General features: G+C 41.4%; 1 protein-coding gene across 1 annotated transcript in view; it reads left to right on the top strand.

The window, feature by feature from the left end:
• ATF6 (activating transcription factor 6) overlaps positions 1-23,796 on the top strand; it is a 98,507-nt gene that overhangs the window by 36,761 nt on the left and 37,950 nt on the right. Inside the window, exons 13-14 of the mRNA XM_064515742.1 lie at positions 103-167; positions 4,538-4,652. Of these exons, the coding sequence (XP_064371812.1) occupies positions 103-167; positions 4,538-4,652 (180 nt within the window). The remainder of the gene's footprint in view (positions 1-102; positions 168-4,537; positions 4,653-23,796) is intronic.

Here is a 23,796-nt window from a genome sequence, read left to right as displayed (position 1 = left end):
TATTCACTCTCTGCTGCAGACTTGCATCATGTGTTGCATAGTGCCAAACCAAGAAAATGCTTATTGTTTTCCTTTTGTGTCATCTTTTTCTCCCTTTTTCAGAGCTCCCTCAGCGAGAAGGTAGATTCCCAGCTAATGGCCGTGCCTTATACAGACACCAGCCTCAGGTAAGGCAGAAAAACTGTTTTTTCATTGCTTTCTACGTGATAACATTGTTTCTCACTCATAGCTGGTGAAAAATGAGTTTTCACCGTGTCAGGATTCTTAAGCCTGCTAGTTTAAGATGCTAGCTTGTGTTTATTGACCTGACTTCTGTCCCTACAGGAAATACACAGGAAATAACTTTGCTTCTGAAGATTCAAAGTACACTTAAAGGAGCTTCTCTATCACAGCTCCACTTTTCTGGGGGTTTTCTAGCAATAGGTCTTAAGAGAATCTTTTTTATCTCCCTCTACAGAGTCCCCTCCTAAAAAGATTTGAGTATCTAGGGAAAAAAATGGGGACTGTCTTGGGGCCATCTGGAAGAACATCAGTAGTTTATATGAAGGTTTTAAAGTGTCATGAGTACAGTAAGAGAAGAGCTTATCTCAGTATCTTCAAGAGTGAAGGCATTATAGCTAGCACCAAATATATTGTTTTGTATCATCTCATTTGTATGGTTTGTCCTCATCTACTGGTTTTCCCTGCTGGTTATTAGAACATAATAACCTGAAGAACTGGAAAGAGATGTGTAAGGAAAAGAAAATGATCTTTTCCTGAATTCCCCGAGATCATGTTAAAGGATCTCTGCTTCAAAGTGGCAAAGAGGAATCAGCAGAATGGAGTATAAGTAGACTCTTTGAGAAAAATACTTAAAATGTTTTGAAAGTAAGACAGCTGTGGCCCTTCCTTTTATATTCCAGTTTTGAAAGCAGGATCAGTCTGGGAGGGAATAATGAGCTACAATAAAATGTTCTGGAAACCAGGCTGCCAAATTCTGATGTATCTTAAATTAAAAGAAAAAAAAATCTTTTTTTTTTTTTTTCAGTTCCACAGGCAAATGTAGGATGTCTGTTTTAATTGAAGACTGGACCAACAGGCATATAGTCATGGTATAATGCAGTTTAATATAAATGCCTGCTTTTCTCTTCAAACAATTTAGCTGGATTATTAGAAACAGTCCACGACATCAGGCAGCTCTGCATGGAATAATCTACTATGCTCAGAAAGAAGTCGGATTTCTTTTCAGATGAATGATGTTTAAGCAGAATCAGTGAGTCATGGCAGCTGCATGCTGTGACTGTCCTGGAACTGCTAAGAACATAGAACAGATTTCCAGTTCCTGCCAGAGCCATCAGCTGTTAGATGCTTCATGAAATCATAGAACCACATAATAATTTAGGTTGTAAGGGACCTTCGGAGATCCCTAGTCCAACCTCCTACTCCAAGTTGGGCTACCTTCAAAGTCAGATCAGGTTGCTCAGGGCCGTGACCAGTCCAAGTTTGAATATCCCCAGGAAGGAGATACCACCACCTCTCTGGGCCATTGTCCCAGGGCTACAACACTGGCACTTTGAAAATTTTTTTTTCCTTATACCTAGTTAGAATTTTCCTTTTCCTCATTTGTGCCTGTTGCCTCTTATTCTTTAACTGTGTGTCTCTGTTAGAAGAGTCAGTCTCTATCTCCTTTGTGACCCCCATTAGGAAGTTGAGGATTGCTATTAGACACCCCTCCAGGCAGAACAAACCTGGTGCCCTCTGCCTCTCCTGGTACACCCTGGGCTCCAGGCCCTGACCATCCTCACCTGGCTGTAGTGCAGCTTGCTATGCAGTTGCCCCCAGGATGTACTGTTGACTTGCATTCAGTTTGTTTGCCAGGACCCCCAGGTCCTTTTCTGCCACATTGATCTGGCAGACAAGAAAAAGGGGCTGTTGATTCAGTTTTGTCATTGATGCTATCCATGAGGCATTGCTATCCATGAGGCATTGCCCTCGGAGAACTATTAATATACTCGCAGCGTCTGTGCAAATGTGTAAAACCAAAAACTAAACCGCTTGTAGGTTCCCTGATATATAACAAATGTTTGCAGGTGGCCATGAAGCTTTTATTAATGATACAAATGTCTTTGTGGAGTGCACTCAAGACTCTTAATACTAGTGCTTCCACTGGAAAGTGAGGAACATTTTGCTTCTAGGACACCCTTATTGGTGACCTGTTAGTCATGGGTGATCTAATCCATGAATAGGAGGACATGAACAGGATCTTATCTTTGTCTGTGGCACTGATCAATCCCAGGTTCCAAAAGAAAATTGATGAATTGGAAAGTATTGCTGTAATGTCAAAGCAGAGGAAGATCAAAATCAAGACAACTTGAGAGGGGGGAAAAAATTCCGCCAACCCTCTTCAGTCTTTTCAGCTTGCTTCAGATGTAATTTCAATGAGGGTTTCTAAAAGTATGCGTTTAGGGTTCCAGATATCAATTTCCAAAGGACTTTCCAATTTTTTTTCTTGTTTCTAAATTTTGCTCTATTAAAATTGTTTCTTGGTGCATGTTGCAACATGTCCAGAACATCATTCCTTGTTAAAACTAGCATTCCTGCAACATGCTGTTGCTCTGTGATGTATAACAGAGTGCACTTTGAACTTTGAAATGGAGAAAAACTGATTTATCACCCAATGAGTGGCCAGATTCAGCACCAGTATTTGTATATAAAATTTAATATGGTGCTTTCCTGCAATCATGGTAATGTATTACTATAACAACTGGTAGCTTTACACCTGTTTTCTGACCGTAAGTGCCTCCCTTTCTTTCACGCAGCAGTCTGCAGTAGGTACCCTTAAGTGCCTAAAGGTTAATCCACTGGTATTGGAATTTAGGACTAGTGGTAGACTCTTTCCGTGGAACCAGGAGAGCTCTGCAAAAGTCCAGTGGTTTCCAAGTGCTTTGAAACAACTTTCTCCCTGGGCTGAATCTAGAGTTAGAAAAGGCAATTTTTCAAGTCTAGCTGTAGGTCATATAGTGTGGGTGAGGAAAAAGGAGCTGTGGGACCAATTTCAGTTTTCAGGATGTGTTTTACTGAACAATACGTGGATGTGATGTCTTTTATTGCAGTAAAATTTCAGTGCAAAATCTCACGGTTGGTTTGGTGGGCCTACCTGATTTATGAATGAGTAATCGGCCTCATATTAGCTCAGATCTGTTTCCTGTGTGTGAAGAAGGATGTGATCTGATTCTGCACTTGTATGATTCTGCTAATGAGGATGTGTTGGATAGGGCTGCCTCTTGTTGAACACCCTGGATTTACACTCCCAATCCTGTTAAAGGAAAGCCTGGCTTGGCAGCTGCAATGTTTCTATTGCAAGAGGACTATATTAGCAGTAGAAGAGAAGATGGTCTACTACTACTGCTGCTCAAGAAAATCACTTAATGATAGATTTGTGCATTGTGTTGGGTGCATAGTTATTTACATTTTAGAAACATCCTACCAAAATAATGTAGGTCAGCCCCCATAGTTTAAAATCTGGGTCAACAGAAGACAGGTTTGGAGGAATAGACTGATCAGAGTTTTTGCCACAAATACTGCAAACAGAGAGTATGCTATTAAAGTGGGAAGGAATTAAAATAACTGGTTGAAAGTCTAGCTAATGTTTTGTTTAAGTACAGCTTTCCAATTTGATTAAATGTTATTTTTGAATAGGGTTGGGAAGTATACTTCAGAGCAGTATTGGCTGGGACTTTCTCACCTTTCCAAGATAAACAGTGGATAAGTACCATGATTGTATGACTTGCCAGTGTTTTTGCTTAGAATACTTTACCATGATTGAATGACTTACCAGTGTTTTTGCTTAGAATGCTTTAGACAGAGAGTCTTTTCCTTACATCTGATATACCAAAGCTTAGAACTGTGGAAAAAAATAATTGCCACAGTTATATGAATACCTTATTTTTGCTCCAATTTCTAAATTCAAAATCAACAGCCAGTCTTTGAGTTGACCAAAGAGAAGGTTTTTTTTAAAAAAAAAGGAACGGGAGGCAGGTGAGAGAGAAGGTAGGGTTGTCACTTGAGAGTAAATGGAAAGCCTTGTTTGTACTTTGCTTTGCACTGCTTTCAGTTTGCGTGGTTTATATCCTTAGCAATATAAAAAATTTTTTAAAAGATCAATTTTTTTCTTTTTTTACTTCAGAATGACATTTCATTCTAAAACTTGCTAAAACCTATTTCGGAAGTCATCAGAAACTTCCAGACACTTTTGGTTGACTTTTTTTTCTTTTTCTTCCTCTGTTGAGTGAACAAGCTGGTTTTTATCTGCCTCAAAACCATGAATAAAGTTAAGCCTGGGAAAGTTTCCTGGGGCAAGACTTTCAAACACCTTGAACTTTCAACAAATACCCACTATTTCTCATTGTGTTCTACTGTGTTAAAATATGTTCCTCATGCTCTTCTAAATGTACGAAGAGTTGTTGCTGTTTTGAAAAGCTGGTCTTTAAAGTCAGTGCTTCACTGAAGTTAACTTCCTTGTATCTAAAGTCATTCCCTTCTCCCATCTTTATTTCAGCAAGAACTCAGGGAATGAGCTGCAAGTGTATTATGCTTCTCCAAGGAGCTACCAAGACTTTTTTGAAGCTATTCACAGAAGGGAAGATACATTCTACGTGGTATCATTTCGTAGAGTAAGTGTACTAGTTTTTCAGCACGGGCTGTTATATGTATCCGTAGGACTGTTTCTAACAATCAGTGTATTTCGTTGTGTTACAAAAGATGACCTAGTCAAGTTTAATCTAAGTTTGTTGCTTCGTAAGTGATGCTTCTGTATAAACTTTGCAGTAAAATGACCAGGTGCCTTCAAGGAAGAAGAGGCAGATGGAGTAGAAGGTGATTACGACATCTTTGAAACTCCTTGTATGCTTTAGCCAAAACTGTCTGAAAAAACTTTCCTGAGATGAATTGAGATGTAAAATTTCATATAGGATGGAGTACACAGTTCATTTTTCAGCATGTTTATGTGCTTGGCTTAAACATATGTGATTATGCATTGGTTTTGAAAATAGTCTATCATGGGCTTTGCAAAATAGGCCTGTTGCAGTTAAGAATGGAAGGAGAGCTAGGCAGAAAATACTGTAGTGCAAGGGCAAGATAGGATGAAATTGTGTGAAAAACCAAGGGGTCTAATGTTGGAAATGGAATTGAAGAAACATATCTGGAAGTGAGAGACTGTCTGTAGAGGAGCAGTCTCCCTTTCTGCGTGGTTCCAGAAGTAAATTGGTGTTTTAGTTTTATAAGGTATCTGGTAGATTGTATGTGAATTTGATGGGACTAATTGTTAGATGCTCTGTTGTTAAACCCTCTGTCCTGAGGGCTATGGGTAGGCAAAGCAGGAATAGCACGCCTTCAGATTGAATAGCTGTTTCTGAAACCTTAGTCATAAAATCCTTAAAAGCCAACACATGCTTCCTACTACTCTGCAAGGATTCCAGTTAGGAGTTTCATTGTTCTTCTGGGCCTGTCACCCTGCTCATTTTTCCAGATGTGCAAAGTTTCTATTGCTGATTACACAGGCAAGGAGGGTATTAAGGAACACAGTGACCATTTGGAGAGAGAATTTGTACGTGGCCAAGCACAGTAAGCTTTTAATTTAAGAAGCAGAATTTAGTTGAGTGTTGTAAACATGCTGAAAGCACTTGTAATGTGTATGTTAGTATGGAGAGACAGAGCTGTGGTTAAAGGCATTCAGGTGTATCTGTGTATCTCATTGTATCATGGCAACAAAACCTGACAAATGTTCTGCTATGGTGTGAACAAGTATCTGACTAGAGCATGGGAGGAGCTGCTTCTGCAGAGTATGTGACCAACATGTACTTAACTGGATACTTTAGCACTTCACTAGCAGTGGTGCTCCAAAAATGAGGGAAAGAAGACAGGATCTGGCATGACTAAGGAGTAGGGGAAAGTTTCATAGCCTGTTTTGTATCATCATTTGAATCCTGATAGCCCTTTTCAAAAGCTGATAAAGCAAACATGGAAGGCACTTGGAGAAAGCACAGTAGTTCTGCAGGGAACCAGAGGCAATCAGGTTGGTTAATGCTTGACACTGCACTGCGCATGTTGGAAGCATCAGAAGTGGTACTGGCCCACGGGGCAAACAGTACTTAAGATCTGGCAGTCTTCCCACTGTGTGCGCTCACTGGCGTCCTAGACTTGGTTACTGGGCTTCCCTCTGCCCAGGAGAATGGGGCAGGTAGGAGCAGCTGGAAAGGGTCGAGGCAGGCTGGAAGGAAATTAGAAAGAAAAGAAATATGCCGAGGGAAAGGAGCTTCTATGGGTCTCTTATTATTGCGAGCTAATTTGCCTTGCTAATTTCTTCCCCCATCAACTTCTCCCCACACGGGTTATGTATAAAATAACAAATGAGCCAATCTGATTTTTTTTAACATGATCAAGATGACTGGAAGGACATTCAGTGAAACTGCCAGGCAACAATTTAGAAAATACATGTTCTTATAGCTTTGTAGAGCTCCTTACCACAGCTGTACTACAGCCAGATGTTTCGTGGGACTGAAGGGCACATTCAGGGTTTCCTAAGGATAGCTAGCCTCTTGACAAACTCGTGCCTTCTTTGAAGCCAGGGCATGGACTTCTGGGTTTGTGCAGTACTTGCTGGGTCCTGACTCATGGTTAAGCTCTTAAGCATGGTAGCGGTTCAATACGCAGAACAGTTGACTGGTTATTTATTTAGAAGGGGTATAAAACTTTTGTGATAGGAATAAACATATTCTATGCACAAATTTTTTTTGCTCGCTCAACCTAATATTATTTGTATCTTCCTCTAACACTTGAATTTGCAGTTTTGTGTCCCATATTGTAGCTGTACAGGACTGTGTGCAGTAGGACAATTTTTCCACTGTTTTGTGACCTGTAAATCAAAACAGATGAAGTTTTTTGTTGTTTTTTTTTGTTTGTTTTTCTCTTTCCTGTCTGTGCTGGGATATGGCATAGGGCTTTGTCAAGCTCCTCCTTGCATCTATAGCACACTCAGGGTGAGGCAGGACCGGTAAAATCTGCTTTAAAACAGGAATTCCAAGTGTTTGGCACTTTCTGCACTACAAGTTCAAGGGGTGTGGAAGCCAGGACAGGTGCAGGGGTGAGAAGCTGCCTGGAATCTGGTGATGGAAATGATGAAGGCAAACAGTGGTTAAGACAGTGGCTGGTGGGTGGGAGAGTTTATTTCCTCCCTTTCCCAGAGGTCTTGGTAAGTCCTTGGACAAATCTGTAATATATATCCTGGACCTGGGGTCTTGGCTTGCTAGGCCTCACGCCTTGCTGTTTTGAGGTCCTAATATTAGATGAGGACTGTCATATGCATGTTTGTTCCCAGCCACTGTTGTCTTAGGGCCCTGCAACTCCCCCCCCCCCCCCATTTGTTTCCTCATCCCACAACTGGCTTGAGAGGAGTCCCAAGAAGGTGGGGAGCCAGCAGTTGTCACTGCAACAACTCATCCAGATATAACTGATTCTTGCCCAAGATCTGAGGAGCCCTCAGCAAAGACAGCTGCTGCAAGTAGGCTGCAGGAATTGCTCTCATGACATTAATGTGCTCCTGGCTGCCCTCTTTCCTGGTAGCTTCAGGCATGGGCACGATCAGGTGGGATACATGTATGTGCTTTTGCAAGGCCAAGGGCTTGGGTGTCACTAAACCTCTTGTGCCTGTGTAAAAGCACTGTATTATACTCACACAAGAAACCCAGTTGTGTGATGGGATGGGCTGTAGCAAGAGTTCTGTGGCAGTAGAAGATGCGTGTGGTTCCTCTTCAGCTGAGAAGGTTGGGCAGCACGTCTTCAACTCTTAACAAAGCTGGCCTGAACCTGATTTAGAGGGTTGTGTTTTAAAGCTGAGAATAGAAATGTCCTCAGCTGTTCCAGCTGGAAGAGGACATCTGCCCACGCCCTCAACGATGGGACACAGATGAGCATAGCTAGTTTTAGCAGTTGCATTGTCAGAACTCTACCAATCGGTAGATAACTGATATTTCTGCAAGCACACACTGTTTCTTAGGAGGTGTGAGAATGATGGAAAAGGTTCAGATGAGAAAAGAAAGGTGTTTTATTGTTAAGCTTGAAAAAGGTCACCTTCTGGAAAAATTTATTTTTTCAGAGATCAAAATGTGGGGCATATGGTTCCAGAAAGTGCTACCAGTGATTACCAGATGGAATTGTATTGTTGCTTATGTAGATATGTGTATATCAAACTAATGAGCTTTTTAGGAAAAAGTATGTAAAAAGAAAATTATATTTAAGAAGCTGTTTGTTTCAGCCATAGGAATCTTCCCTCACTCTACCCCATGTAAATCGACATATTTGCATATGTAAGTTTAACACAACACTGCTTGGTCTGGTCTTACCGTAATCTTTTTTTAATATGTGAGATGTATGCCTTTAGAAAAGGTTCAGGCAAAATGAAAATAGTGATGCCCTTGTTAGGATTAGGGGTTTATGTTGAGTAGAAAGATGAGGTTGGTTTCCAGTATTGGGATTACTAGATTGTGTCACAAGGCTGGAATTCAGTTATTAAATGCTTGGCATGTTCTGCTGTTCCTCTGGCTGGCAACACAAATACAGCCAGCACCAGGCTCTCCATATCTGGAGGATGGGCAGGAGGGACTGGAGAATTATAAAAGTTTTATATTTATAAAAAAGATCACAAAAAATTTTCTAGAAACTCAGAACAAAAAGCAGAATATTTGTCTGGTTCTTCAGTTTCTGCCATTGCTCTTGTCCACCTGCATGCATGTACTAGTACACAGGTGCTGTTTACTTTGTATGCCCCGTCAGATTAATGACCTGGAAGTTGTCAGCTTTCATTTCAATTTACAAAGCTGTCCTTGGGTATCAGAATGTGTCTCGTGTGACAGAACTCCTATTGCTTGGCTCTGATCTTTTGCAAGAAGAGACTTGAGGATTTTTTTTTTTTAAAACCATCTATGAAGTTGATTTGGTAGAAAAAAGGTTGGTATTTCTCTTTTATGAATGAAATGTTCTCAAATCAGACGGTTTTATGCATCATGTCATTTATTACTTTAACAGGACAAACCTTAGTGACAAGTTCTACCCGGATGCATTTTCAAATGGATTCTTTCCTGAGAAAGAGTTTTTTTCTTTCTTGGATTCTTTCCTGAGTCCCAAAGAAAGGACACTTGCACATTTGGAGGGGTGCCATCCGCAGGGCCTCGGCCTGGGAAATGCTCTTTCACCTTCTCCTGAGAACCGTGAATCTCATTTTCTCTTGACGAGGATCCCCTTTTCACTGAAGATTAGAAGCTGAGAGAGGGCACTGATTTCCTCTTTAGTGGTAAGGGGCAATTCACTCATGCTGCTTGCTCACTTGTCCAAGGTAGAAGGCAGGGTGTGGAGATTATAATTTTGATTCTCCTCTCTGGCTGTTTACCATTCAGATGCTCCCAAGCACTGAATGAACTGTTAACAGCCATATACAAAGGGACAATAATCATACCGTTAAGAGTCCTGAGGATTGGATGGTTCTGGTATTTGCGATCCTGCTTTGAGCGGGAGGTTGGGCTGCTGACCTCCAGAGATCCCTTCCACCTGATGTGTCTCATATCTCCTTTCCTCATGCCTCCTGCTCTGTGTGCAGTGTCGCACAACCCAGCATCTCTCCTGAGTCTGCATGGCAAATTGTAGTTCTGGTATATTTTTGTGTGTTTTCTGCATGTTCTCACTAGCAGTAGGTGAGCTGTGCCCTGAATTCCTTGGATTTTCTAGAAAACAGCATTTGCTAGGGCTGCCAGCGCCTTTCTCCTGCAGAGCAGGACTCGGGCAGGGCTTCTGAAGGCCTAAGGGGAGCCAAGCTCACACATGCCGTGTCATTCTCTGGTGATGCTTGGCACCTGTAAGACTGAATTTCTCATGAGCTCATCAGCTTTATTTTCTTTCCTTACCTGCCAAGAGTTGCATGAGTTCATCTTTAACAGTTGGAGTTTGTTTGCTTTTTTCTTTTTTAAGAAGAGAGGAAAATAAAAAAGAAGTATTGGATGAGCTAAGTCCATACAAGAAACAGGGCTTTCACTCTGCGAGTCTACAGAAACTAATTTTTTGCTGTTGCCAGGGGAATCTGTAATGCCATTTTTTTTAACAACTAGAAATATGTAGCTTGCAGTGAGCACAGAATTCTTGAACCAGGGCAGTGTTGTGTCCTAGCACTGCCAGGCCTCACAGGCAGGGCTTGTCACCATGAACTTCTTGAGATGTTAACTTGTTAGTTTTTTGGGTGTTTTTTTTTTTTGTTTTTTTTTTCTGCTTAATTTTTAGGCAGCCATTGTTTTCGTCTTTCGTTTAGCATTGCAGAAATTGACACCTGGCAATGTCACAAAATATGCATTCTCGGTAGTATATATTCACACCTGTGTCTTCTGCTGTCCCCAAAAGCTCCAGCAGTCAGAAGCTATGTCTTTGCAGCATGCTTGTACGTTGAGCTGTTTTGGGTTGGCTTTGGGAGCAAGTTCAGAGCTAAAAGGCGTGTACAGTGAGTACTGCAAAACAAGCTGCTGTGCGTCTGCGAGGAGGGCATGCTAGTCTGAGCTCTGCTGCTAGCTATAGCCAGGGGTGAATGGCATAGAGATGTAGATCTTATTCTGGTACAGTGATTTGCAGAAATGCCTGGAAATGCTGGTACCAGCAGGAAGACTGGGCTAGATAACTGCAGTTTTGACTTGTGTTTCAAATTACTTCCCCTGTCTTCAAGAGGAGGCCAGGTGGAAATTTGTGATCTTATTGAAGCACATTAGAGCCTCCAGTTGGCAATAAACGTTCCTTCCATTTCTCGCAAGACTGAATCTGTTGCTCTGCCAGCATGTTTGATTTCTGCCCTTTAACATCTGTGATACTGAATCTGCTTGATCTGTTCTAAAATCTCAGTGGAACGTAGCTGTAAAATTCAAATTAGTTCATGTAACATGATGTATCAACAGAGAGGTAGACACCTCGTTCCCACCGCAGTTTCCCATAAGACTAGCACGGCCTGTCACAGGAACTGTTCTCTCAGAGCTCACATCTGGTTTACCATGGAGTATTCAGTCCTTGAGATTGTTTCTAGAATTACTTTGGTAATTTATGTATGTAGGAATGAATCTGTTTCTGCTGTTGATGACTCTAAGCAAGTCACAGATACTCACACTCTGTCACCTTCACGATAATCTTAAAGCTTTGCTAGTATGATCTGCTGAGAGAGTGAACATTTACTGCTGACTGAACACAAAAGGCAAGAGAATAGGATGTAGGAACAGATATTTTTCTGAAGAAAAATCGCATGTTTTCTGGCCAATGTTAGTTGTTCTTTAAAACATGAACAGCTAACTTAATTTGAAAGGCAATTAAGTAAAACATTGGAGAAGACAAATCCTTTCCAATTTACTTTGGCCTGTAAATGCTACTTCAGATCTTCCCACTCCTCTTGTGTTAGTAAAAGCAAAACTGATGTGTTGAATCCCCACAGCTTCAAACAATTAAGCAGTAATTTTCACTAGCCTTGGAATATTTTGAGATCACTGACGCTTTTGTCACCCTTTGACATCACTGTAGGCTTATTAAGGACAGTGACCTTTTTTCAGGAGAAGAGTCTAATGACTGTAACTAAGGAAAACAGATGATTTAAAGTTTGATTTATTTAGTAAATTTAGAGTGCCAGAAGTGTCCCCTCTCACCACTTTTTGTATTTGTTTCAAAGCACAGATATCTCCTGGTATCAAAGTTTGCCAGCTAACTACATTTAATGCAATGCCCATGCAATGTATACTGTAGTAAAAAGTAGATATTGCAATTTGATTCTGGTCGTTATTTGTTAGAACAAGAGTGACGCTAGCCCTATGGAAATCAAAGGCAAAACCATTGCCAACGTCAACGGGACCAGAATTTCACTTTGTAACTTTCTCTTTTAGTGCCGTGGCACTTAAACCATAGAGCATCAAAGCAATGCATTAGTAAGGATGTGCATTTCTGGTCCTAAAAGCCAACATCTGGAATGAGCATTTAAGAATTTCTCAAGTTCTGCGAGCAAGTTTTCTCTAAAGTGATTAAACTAAATTTAAATCTGAGCTTTTGTTCTTTCTGTGTCAGTTTCTTGGTGTGAACACTGTGTGCTAGGAATAAAAATACCTAATTTGTGTTTTGCTTATGTTGGGGATGAGCCTTTGCTGTGTTATTTGTAGTTTGACATGTTGTATTACTTGCAGCCGGTAAAAGATGCAGTATTAACAGTTGCCTCAGATGTCACCTGGCTTGTTACTCTTTCACAGTTAGAAACCATATCTCTGTTCTGTCATCAGGGAAGTTGCTGTGAAGGACCGAAGCATTGCTGCTGAAAGATGTAGTTGCATGGCTTTTGAAACACTTGTGTAGCAGTTGTTTGCTGTGCTGCAGACAGCTGTGGCAGTAATTGGATTTATTCAGAGAGCACAAGTGAGCGAGGTTCCAGTTCATGGCACTCTTGATGCTTTGCGCATCCTGCAAGCAAAACTACGATAATAAGTTGGCTTCAGATGGTGTTTCATAGCCAGAAATTTGTCCCTAACATATACTTTTCTTCCACTTTGTTACACTTGACAGTTTGTTGGGTTTTTTTTTCTTCCCTGAACAGAAAGTTTTCTTCAGTTGACTTTGTTCGTGGATTGCTGTGGACAGAGATGTATAATTTGGTCTCCCATTCAGATAAAAATGTGATGTTTAGACTTGCATAGTGCTACTGCTGCTAAAGAGACAGTAACTAATCTGTATGTCTGAGTCTTGTGGCTTTGCAATTGCTACAAGTTAAAGTGCAGATGTTACAAAAGCTTTTGTGAACTCCTGTTGCTCCTGGGGAACCTGACCTTAGCTAGTGAGGGGGAAAAATTACTTTATGCCAGGATCCTAGGATTTTAAGATCTTGCTCTGTATTGTATACAGATGCTGAGCCATATGCTGAAAGAACTGTGGCTAAAGGCATGGTATCCATAATGCAATTTTGTCCTTCTCAAAGCAGAGGTCAGTCTTTAGCCTGTGTTCTCTGGGAAGTCAACCCTTGCTGTCTGTGCTCTCCTCTGGGGAAAAACCTGAGAGAGAAAACAATGTGTTTGATTGTGCTTCAGCATGCCCTGAAGCTCCCGAGCCCAGCTCTGTCAAATAATGGCTGCAATTGACTTTCAAATCTGAAAATCCTTTATGAAAACCTCCTGTTTCCATCCCAGTGTCCTTAGTGAAAATGAAGTCTGGCCTGCTGCAGTCTTTATTACAGATTTCCTCTCTCCTGGCTAGACAGCGTGGATTCTCTCCACGTCAGAGGTTCAGAGATAATTTTTTCCTCCTGAAGCCCTGGTATCCCTCAGAACACAGTGAAACAAGCTTTTGGGGGGCTCCCTAGAGCTGACAGCTGTCCCTGGTATGATACATTTCTGGTACATGAGGAGCAGGGGAGAGGCTGGCTGTCCAAGGGCCTGGGCGGTGGAGGAGAGGATGGGGTTCACTGGGGTCTTCTGGATGTTCAGTATCAGCTGGCTGTCCAAGGGCCTGGGCGGTGGAGGAGAGGATGGGGTTCACTGGGGTCTTCTGGATGTTCAGTATCAGCTGGGGAAGATGTTGTTTTTAGCATCTTAGAGCTGTTCATGCTTAATCCAAAAATCTTCAGAGAGAAACCTGTTAACCTAAAACTAAGTCTAAAAATGTGTGTTGGTCTGTGGAGCACAAGTGGGCTTAATCCTGGGATTATCAAAATACATGCATAAGAGAGCTACAGATCTTCAAGTTTAGGTAATTGAAGCTCAAAAGCATTTTTTTAGGTTTGCAAATAAATACCAGCAATTCAAAAAACGGCATTTCTGTGAACACCTAATAATATTTTCCAGCAAAGCCTTCAGTTGCTCTGTTACGTCTGTGTCTTCTCTCCAATACCTAGAGGTTGTTGCTGTGTAAGAGCATACCCTTTCAAGGGTGAGGAAGCGAAGGGTTACATTGTGTGCTTTGGGAGAGGGATAGCATCCAGAGAAGCAGGCCGAAGCAAAGAAGGAAGAGGAGGATCTAGGCAGTGCGACACCTTGGATACTTAGTGCGTGGAAGCCAAGGAGGAGCAGTCAGCAAGTACGGGTTGCACTACAGCCTCTTCTGGGCAGCAGCTGTTTGGCTTAGCCAGATGCAAACAGCGGTTAGGAGGGACCAGAGCAAGAATGAAAAAAAACATTTCTGGGAAGGGAGGTAATGCTGTCACATCAAGTGGGGTTTTGTTTCGCTTGGAAATGTCTGCTCTGTTGCTAGCTCTCAAAGATCTTTTGGAAGCAATGTCTTAAATATGAAAATCATACACTACAACTGAATAAAACACTTTTTTTAAATCTCTCTGGAATCCCTTTGGGCATCACTGTCCTCCAGATAAAACTGAGAATGAGTGTGATGTTGAGGATAGATACATAAGCAGAGAGAGCAGAAGTGACTTGAATGTCTGGCATAGAACAAAAGATAATCCTGAGTTTTGTGTGTATATTCTTGATTCATTTGTCTTCAGTATGGTTGCTGGAACTTCATGAATCACATTAATGCTGTCACTGAACCTCTTTCAGCCCTGTATGTCCCAGGCCTAACTAATACTTTGTTATTTTTAAACTAGCATTTGGAAGGACAAGATACACTGTGAATAATTATAGTGAAAGTAGAACATACTGCAAAAGATGTCTCCAAAATCCAAACTAGTTGCAGACAGATGTGACCATTAATAGTATATTTGTATTGAAAATGTGCTGCATGCTTGACAGAGTTGTGGAAAAGAGAGAGAGGAAGATTATTGGTTTTGGAAAGCCTCTGTAAAAGACCCACTGCTTGTAAAACTCGTGTGGACATAGGCTAGAGAAGTATAACTGTAAAGTGTGGGAGGAAGGTGTGATTATAAAGTGGGAATTGTCTGGAAGTGACAGAAGGTTCTCACTTAAAGAATAGAGAACAGGCACTTGCCAAGAGAAGGTGCTCTTTGCTATGACAGGAAGATACTATGTGCTTGAGGCAGGAACATGTTTATCCACAGACAAGTCAGGTGCAGACAGAGAAAATGCAACTCTGAAGCCATTTCTTTCCTTCAGGAAATAACCCAAACTTTAACCCCTTGCAGAGATGCCAGGTAACAGTGCTTTTTTCCTTTAGTGATAGCATTATATTAATTGAACTAAATGTGTCTCAGATGATTCTTTGCAAGCAGACCCTAGAAGGAAATGATGGGCTCTTGATTATGATTTGTAGCAGTACTTGATTATGGAATTGATATTGGCCAAGTCTTAGCTGCCCAGAGATGTAGGTGGTGCCTTTGACTCTGGTGCTGCGCTGGCCAGTGTCTCATTGACCTAGCGTTTGGCAGGAAGTAACTTCTACATGAAAAAATTACCTTTGTGATCTTTCTTTTACCTTGAATGACAGTATATGCTAAGAGTACCTTGAAATGCCCGTGCTTGTATTCTTAGATGGATTTCATGCTTTCAGAGGTTCAGCCTGCTGATGGTTTTTTTTTTTTTTAGTATTTTTTTTTCTGTTCAATTCAGTTTTTCTGTCTGACAACCCTAGGTACAGTCTTTATAGAAGTAAAAGGTTCACACTGCAGAACTCAGATTCCTGAAATGATGTTTGCATCCACAGTAGAAATCCTACCTTTAAGTAAATGTTAATCATGTTTATAATATTACATTTGAGAGTGTTACTTAAGAACTTAGACACACTCTTAGAGTTAATTCTGGTCAGCTGAAGTTTGCTTCCAGTTTGAATTAGTTCTTTTGCCAGATCTTTAGTTGGACAGCACACAAAGCTTTTATAGCTTATAAATTAAGAGCCCAGGTGCTATTATGAGTGTGTACATATTATCGTTACCTCCCACTGGACCAAACAGAACACTTAGGGCTTCCAGTTTTTATTTTTAAATCACTTACGCTCCTCGGACAAGAAGTGTGATGAAATTAAGTGTACAGTTTTATCTTTAAACATGCTTGAGGCTGAAACACACAATCTGTTTTCTGTATCTGGGGCTGTTAGGTTCCTTGTAGCTTATCTGCTGAGATGGCTTGTGGAAAGACAAAGTAGTAGCTATAGAAATTCACTTGCTTCTCATAAAGAGCTAAGACCGGTTTGTAAACTGTGGCATCTAAATCTTTGTGCTATGAATCCTAGAAAGCGGAAGGTCCTTTCGCAATCATTCTTCTTCACTGTGTTTCGTCAAAGTATCAGTATCGGTCTGTTCCTGAGTTGTAGGTACTATGACTAAAAGTTGTTTTAGAGGGTCTTATATAGGTATGTTCTGCCTGTGCTGATAGCAGCTTCTCATCCAGTTAATTCTTTTAAATCTTTTCTCTATCAGCTCCCAGTGGGGTGAACTTTTATTCCTCATAGTTAAAGCAGAGAGATGGATCTGAGATTGAGATCATTTGCTTGATGGCTAGCATGGCTTGGTCCTCGCCGTATAGTTGGATAAGCCCCAGTTCCACCAGCATAGTTGCAGAAAACTGTCCAGGTTTGAATCAGTGAATCAGAATTTGGAATATCTTGGGCTAAGATGAGAAATCTTGTGTGCTGGAAAGCACCGTTCAGGAAATCCTCTTTGTGTTTTGATGGCAAGCAGTAAAATGTGCTTGTGAATAATTCTGGCACCACAAAATGCTTCTCATCAAGTGAAGATAGAACTATGCAATAGGGGCATGTAAACAACTTGAGCAGCGTGTGCGCCACAAGAATCCTAGGTACAAATGGCCTCTATGTTAAATCACACGGGCCACTCTCCTGGCAATTTGTTTAGCAACGCTCCATGAAACATTGCATTGCATGGAACTTGATTATTGTTCCTTGGCTACATGACTGTCTAAAATAAGATTTGAAGTGTCAGTTACCTCAGAGAGGTAGCAAGTGATACGAGGAAAAAGATCTCGAGTTGTGCTCAGACAGAGCTCCCTGTGTGCAAGGAAGGTATCCTGGCCATCATCTTGTTTTAAGTCCAGCCAGACTTGTATTTATTAAACAAGCCTCCTCTGAGGCTCTTGCTTAGAAATAGACATTCCCAAGCTGTTCCTCACAGACTCCCTCCCTGAAGCATTATCCTGTGTGGAGCTCCCCTGGGTCACATCACTTGTAGCATCTGGGAGGCCCTTTCCAGGAGACCTGTGTGTTGCTCCCCTCCTTTCTAAGAACAGTCCTGAGTGCTTGAACCTGGAGTTTTGAATCAGGATCAGGAACTCAGTAGTCACTTAAGGAATCTCTGGGCAGGTGATTACTGAAAAATGGGGTTAGGATGAAATTGTTTTGCTTGAAGAATGCTGTCTTAGGTAGTCTGGGCTCTGAGTCTCCAGGGGAGTATCCTCCTGACAGCAAGGAAATATGTTGTAGGTTTCTGTTTGCTATTACTAAACCATCTATTTAGTATTTGCTTACCAGATGTAAACAGTAACTCTTCAAGAGGCCCTTGAGGCGCTGCATACAATATAGGCTAGGAGTTTCCCAAGTTCTCAAGCTCATACTCTGACAAGCCAACCTAGATAATTGTGTATAAAAATGAAATGGTTCATTAAACACACTGTTTGGAAAAGAAGGGCAGATGCAATGTTTTTCTGGGCATAAAATTTTAACGAAGGCAGTTAACTGTGGCTCTAGAAGAATTGTAGACAGTGTAGATACTACATTTACATGTACAGAAAGGAATTGCTTAGGTTCAGGCTAAATATAGAGGTGATACTACTAATGCTCAAAGTGGGGAGTTAAGCCAGCTAGATGAGCTGATGCCGCCTTGTGACTGGGCATGTCCGTTTCGGCTGGAAGTTGGTTTATGTCTGGTATGGACCTCCAGAATGGGAACTTACTTACGCTGCTGTACCCACAGCATGTGATCTGTCAAAATGATATAGCTGTGTATGTAGTTTAGTCTCATTATCTTCCGTGCTTGTGTCTGTAAATAAGAGAATAAGCATGCAGACCTTTTCAGGGAGAGCAGCCTCACGTCCCATATGTTCTGGAATAATTAGTATTTAATTCCCTCCGGCAGGTCACGTCTCCTCCTCTGCTCTCATGGCCGTTGTAACAGTCACTGTTCATTATCCTCCTGCGGATTCAGGCTGGGGTAGTTCAGGACCTTTTCGCCTGCCTCAGAACCGACCGCCCTTATGACTTGCAAAATTATCCCAAATCTGAGTGGCTGATTTAAGAATTTATTTACTTGCTTACAAAAATCAATTTCAGTAACTTCTTTCTCATACAAAAGAGAGGCCTGAGAATAAGAAAGGCCTGGATTCAAAGAAGAAAAAGAAACTCAGAACCCAGTATCTCAGTTATGGCACCTTTTGTCTCATTCTGTTGCAAATCACCTCATCTGCTTGCAGCACTTTCTCTGTTTGAAAACACCATGACAGAACCTCGATGCAGCTGCTTTGGCTGGTGTGGAATTGCACTATTGAATTCGACCCACCAAATGATAGACTATTGTGCTCACTTTCTGCCTTTTCCTTTCAGTAACAGCATGTGCAGTTGTTATAGGACTGTGTGCACTTTAGGTATGTGTGTAAACACGTTTGTGTGTGATTGTAGGGGTAGAGGGAAATGATCTGCAGCTAAGGGACTATCTTGAGTTCATACTGCCTTTGTGTAGGTCAAGGATAGCTCTGCGGAGCCAGGAGAGGCTCAGAGGGCAAGAGGGAATGACAGAGTGTGTGTCCACCTGAGTGAAGTAGCATGAGGCTCTGCTGTTCCCTGTATTTCCTCACTTGGAGGATCTGATTAGTTAGATGTGAACTCTTCATGGCAAGTGTAAATTTGGTGGAAATTGATGATGAAAGTCACCACAAACTTTTCAGAACTTTCAGAAGCTCCAGAATACCCTGGTAATTTCAGTAACCTGCCAGGATGGTACATCAAAAGATGTTAGTCACTTCCAAAATGTATCCTATTCTTCAATTTCTTCATATTTTCTCCTGCAGCTGGTAGTACGGGTAAGTAAAAAGTAGTATAGGTGGTATATGTTGAATTAACTTTTGGCAGCACTTCTGGTGATACTGTCCTAAGCAGGCTAGGGTGTTTGCTTGAAGGAAGTGACAAAAGCTGTATGTAACAGAGTAATTAGATTAGGTTATATGAAACTAGAAGGATTTACTGAGTAAAGGCTCTTCAGACTTTCTTGTATCCTGTGCTGTCTTGTATTTTCATTGGTGAGTTGGGATAACAGAATTGCGAATAGCCTCATTAAATTGGTTAATGATAAGCTGAATGGGCCTTCAGCTGTGTTTGAGAAGAGGATTAGAAGTTAGTGCCTTCAGGGTGCTCAATACCTCCTTGACATGTTGTAGAAATTGTGGAGCCCAAATTGTTCAATCTTTTTGTCTAGAATTAGACCTACAACAGTGCTAAAAACAAAAAAAGGAGGGAGGGGTCATGTTGGAGCATGGTTCTGTTGATTTAAAAAACCAAAATGTATGGTTTTGGAAATGCCTGTGCAATTAATGCTATCCACATACAGTATACAGTATTTTTAACAGTTAAAAAAGCTGGAAACTCCAACAGCTTGGTGAAGTGTTATGCATGGAGTATTTTATTTTTAAAGCCCACATTTACAGTAATGTGGCTTCTGTGGTTCTCTGATTTGGTTGCATCATATTTTGCAGGATGTTGGCAAAATATGTTGAAATGAGCTGGATACTGCTATTTCACAAACAACATGTACATAATTAGACTTAAAATACTTGAGTGTGGAAAGCACTTACAGTAATCCTAGATGTTTAAGTTAGTTGCTGGTGTCAAGGGAGATGTGCACTGATTAAGGCAGAGGACTGCAGGCATTAATTTCTATTTGCTCTCCCTGGCACCATCTCTCTGTGCACTTTCTCAATAATCCTCCCAAATCTAGCCCAGCATGCAGTTTGCCTGGTTTGCAGTGTTCATCTATTATTTTGCTTCCTTAACTTCTGTGCATCTGGCTTTTTTTCTTAAATCGTTTCACAGACTGCTTTTGCTGTTTTATGGGCTACCAGGCACCTCAAATTGGCGAGCACTGCGCAAGTTTCCTGCTGTACTTAATGGAGACAGAGAGCCCCCTCCTAATTTTTTTTTTCCCCACTTATCCTGAACACCTGCCATCGTGTGGGCTAAGCTTCCTTCTGGAGGTGCCTGTCTCCTTCAGTAGGTTATAAAGGAAGCCCAAACAACTCTCTCAGAAAGCTGAAGCTGGAAAAAAAAATCTTGCCCTAAGTAGGGAGATGAAAGGCTTCTGTTTGCTTGAGTCATTAAGCTTTAAATGTGGTTGAAAGTCAGCAAGTACTGATGGAAGAAAACATGTTGCTCTCCAGAAAGAGCAGTAACACTGGGACTGGCAGGCCTAGATTGAAAAGCTGTAGCTTGATGTATCTTTTGACTAGTGTGCAAGCAAACATCTCTCTATGCTTTTATCGTTCAAAAGTTGTCCTTTCGCTCTTTTCAGTCTAATACGGTGCCTCTGATCTTGTTCATTCAGTCACTGCAGCACACAGGCACGCGCACAATCACGAGATAGACAAGGAGTGCGACGTTCCTGTGCCAGTTCATGCCCTGGCAGCCAGGAGTCCTGTCCGTCTTTATAGGAGAAGGAGCTACCTTTCCTCGTGCTTCTGCATCAGACTTTTCCTCTTTGGCTCCCTTAGTCAGGCTTCAGACCAGAGTCTAAGTAAACTGTTGTCACCAGAAAAAGCTTTTTCTAGGGCAACTCCAGTTTTGGTCATGAAAAGTGCACAGTGCTTTGCATCTGTCCCAGTGCTATGAGTTTTGATGGTTTGTATGAATTCCCACAACACTAGTCAAAAACAATGCTGCTCTATCACCACTACTCAAAATTGGATTACTTCTCCTCAACTAGAATGAGCTACTTCCATGATTTTTAGGGTAAAGATCAGTGACCCAATTTAACCATTGATCACCATTGAAAAGGAGAGTTGCTGTTACCAGATTCCTCATTTATGCATGCTCTTGTCAGATCCTTCCTTGAGCCATTTTATCTTTTTAAGATGGCAGAAAACTAACCTGGAGAAGAAGGTAGCTGGTTTTCTGCTGTTTAGGGACTTCAGGGGACTTGCAGAAGCATCTGACCATTGCCAGAGGCTGGCAGGGAAGGTGCGAGGGCTGAGAGAGGAGGAATGAACCCTCCTGCTTTTGGTGGCAGAGAGTGGTCAGGTTGCTCAGTACCTGTACAGATATGCCCAGACCTTGTGCACCATGCTCTGATGTTACCCACTGTTAGCAGTTTTACAGGTAGTGCAATTTTTGGAAATTTTGAAGGGGCGTCTGTAGGTAGGTTAAGGGTGATTAAGGGGGAATAGTGAATGTCAAACATCCAAATCCCTTTGCCACCAAGTTTTAGTTATGTACGTTATCTATGCCCTTTAAAACTGTATCCTGTTGGGTTGTTTTCTTGTTTTGGTTTGAGATTTTCTCTTTTTTGGGGGGTGGGGTTAAGAAATGTTTATAGATTTTTTTTTTTTTTTTCCCCACACACCCCCTTATAAAATGGAGTCTGTTTTTAGAACTGATTTATATATTCCTCAGCAACACTAGAGATTCAAACAGAGAAGGCATTTGGCAACAAAATTGGACTCAGAAGTGAGATTTAGAAGTGAGACTTAGCTCCGAATGAGAAGGGGAGAAAACTCTTCAGGCCAGGATAAGCCTGAGTTAAGCAAACCAACAAGCAAAACAATGAAAATAAACTTCATACTCTCTTGATTTAACTGAGATTATTAGTAACAGAGGTGACAACTTCTTTAACATTATTAAACTGAATATCTCTTTAATTAGAAGAAACCATGAATAGTTTATATATCCTCAGCCATGCAGATGTCTTGGGATCTGCAGAATGAGAAACATCTTTCTAACAAGCATGTGTAATGCAATACACATTGAACAGTTTAAAACACTTCCATCAAATTTGGATTCAGCTCACTGCGTCTTGATATTAAAACCTTGTTGTCTCCGAACCAGCATTTTGAGAAAAGCCAAAGACAACTTGGATTTGGAACAGCAGATACCATAGCCTTTGTCTGACAGACCACTGTCCAGCCATAGGTTGCAGAGGAACTTGGCCTGCCCTTGCTGCCAAGATGTACAGACACCCACCCAAGTCTGAATTGAAGTTATTGCAGTGCTCTGATTAATTCTAGGGGATTCAAGCAAACATGCAGCCTCTCTGCTGACTGGGAACAACATTTGTTTCCTCCCTTATCTGGTTGCGTTTCTTTCTGGATCTCTCATGCTGCCTTATTTTTGTGGTTTTGACAGTGGCATTTACATTGCTGGAAATCATATTTCTATGAAGGCACGCTTTTATTCAACTTTGGCAGTATGTGGCAGGAGGGGGGGGAATCAATCCCTCTAGTGAAGTCAGAGGAGAGAAAATGACAGATCAATAGGGAAGGAAGAGGACCCATTGCTTTAGGTTCCTTAGAAAGGTGCTCCTAAAGCCTCTTTACCCAGCAGATACTGTCAATATGAATGAGACCTGAATTTTTAAAATCAGGTTACTGAAAGTACTGCCTGTACTTACATAACACGTTTAAACCTGTGATCTAAAGCCTCATTTCTTGTCGATGCTGAGAGGTGATACCTCCATTTCAGTGACGAGGAATTGCCCTTAGGGAGGTTAAGTGGTATCTTCAGGTACTTTGAGTGTACGAGGCTGGAAGATTGGGGTGAAGAGCAGGTCACTGGAGTCTTCACTCAATCAGTTGCTTTTTCCAGAAAGTTGAGGGATAAGAAATATTTTGAATATTGAGAATTTTCAGTCCCTCTGATGTATGACTGTGTAGTTGATCTGACTTTGCAATTAGGAAAGATTTGTTGCTGCTAATTTCCTGTACATCTGCTCCCTCTCAGAAGCAGTGTCTTTGTGGCGGCAGATTAGAATCAACCCACAGCTCTCATCTTGGGTGATGCTGGGCAAACGGTGGCAAGCTGCGACCGTGCCAGCAGAGAGAATAGAGAGGACCACACTGCGTTATTGAGATCTGGCTCTCACTGTAGACTAAAACCTTCCACAGAGCAGAAATTTGATTTGCAGAACTGGGATGCTTTTTAGGTAACTTTAGTTGCATTTATTTAACAATGACTTTGGCCTAGAATTTAGTTCACAGTATTTGTTCACTCCTGTCCTTAGCCCTGATTCCTTTGGGAGAGAGATTCTTTTTTGCCGTTCATTGTTATCAATTTTTACCCCCCTGTGTATGCACCACCCTTCCCAGAGTGTGTATTGCCAGTAAGTCAGCAATGATCAGAGACTTGCTGACAAATCAGGAAAGGGAGGTTTTTTCCCTCCAAAACTTTACAAAAACACAGTCCATATGATCATTTTGTGGAAACAATTGAATACTGTCCTGAAAAAGTTAGTCTCGCTTGGAGGACGCTGTAGCGCACGTTGCATCGCGCGTGTCCCCTCACAGATGGGTCCATTCCCAGCATTGTACATTGCTTCCAAAGGAATGATATTTTGAGAAAAGCAAAAGACAACTTTGGATTTTTCTTTGTGAGCTGGTAACTCCTATTTGTGGAAGACAGATATCTGGCACTGGTTGCTGCTTGTGACCTGTTGCAGGCACCAGAACACTTTATTTTTATCATAATGTATTGTAGGTTCACTGTTGAAAGTTCACTAAATAGGACTTGCCATTCTGCAAGAGAGGCCTATGTGATGCAAGAGCTTGGAATGAAGTGCGGTCTTAATTCCCGTATAGTTGACTATTGATGGCTTTCCACAGGCTGTGTCAAATGAATTGTTGGCCATGACTCATTTCTTAATGAATGATATTCATGCAACAA

Source organism: Dromaius novaehollandiae, chromosome 8 (genome assembly GCF_036370855.1).
Source record: "Dromaius novaehollandiae isolate bDroNov1 chromosome 8, bDroNov1.hap1, whole genome shotgun sequence".
Lineage (NCBI taxonomy): Eukaryota > Metazoa > Chordata > Aves > Casuariiformes > Dromaiidae > Dromaius > Dromaius novaehollandiae.
The sequence above is the reverse complement of the archived record's forward strand: the minus strand, read 5'-3'. Positions and strand labels throughout refer to the sequence as shown.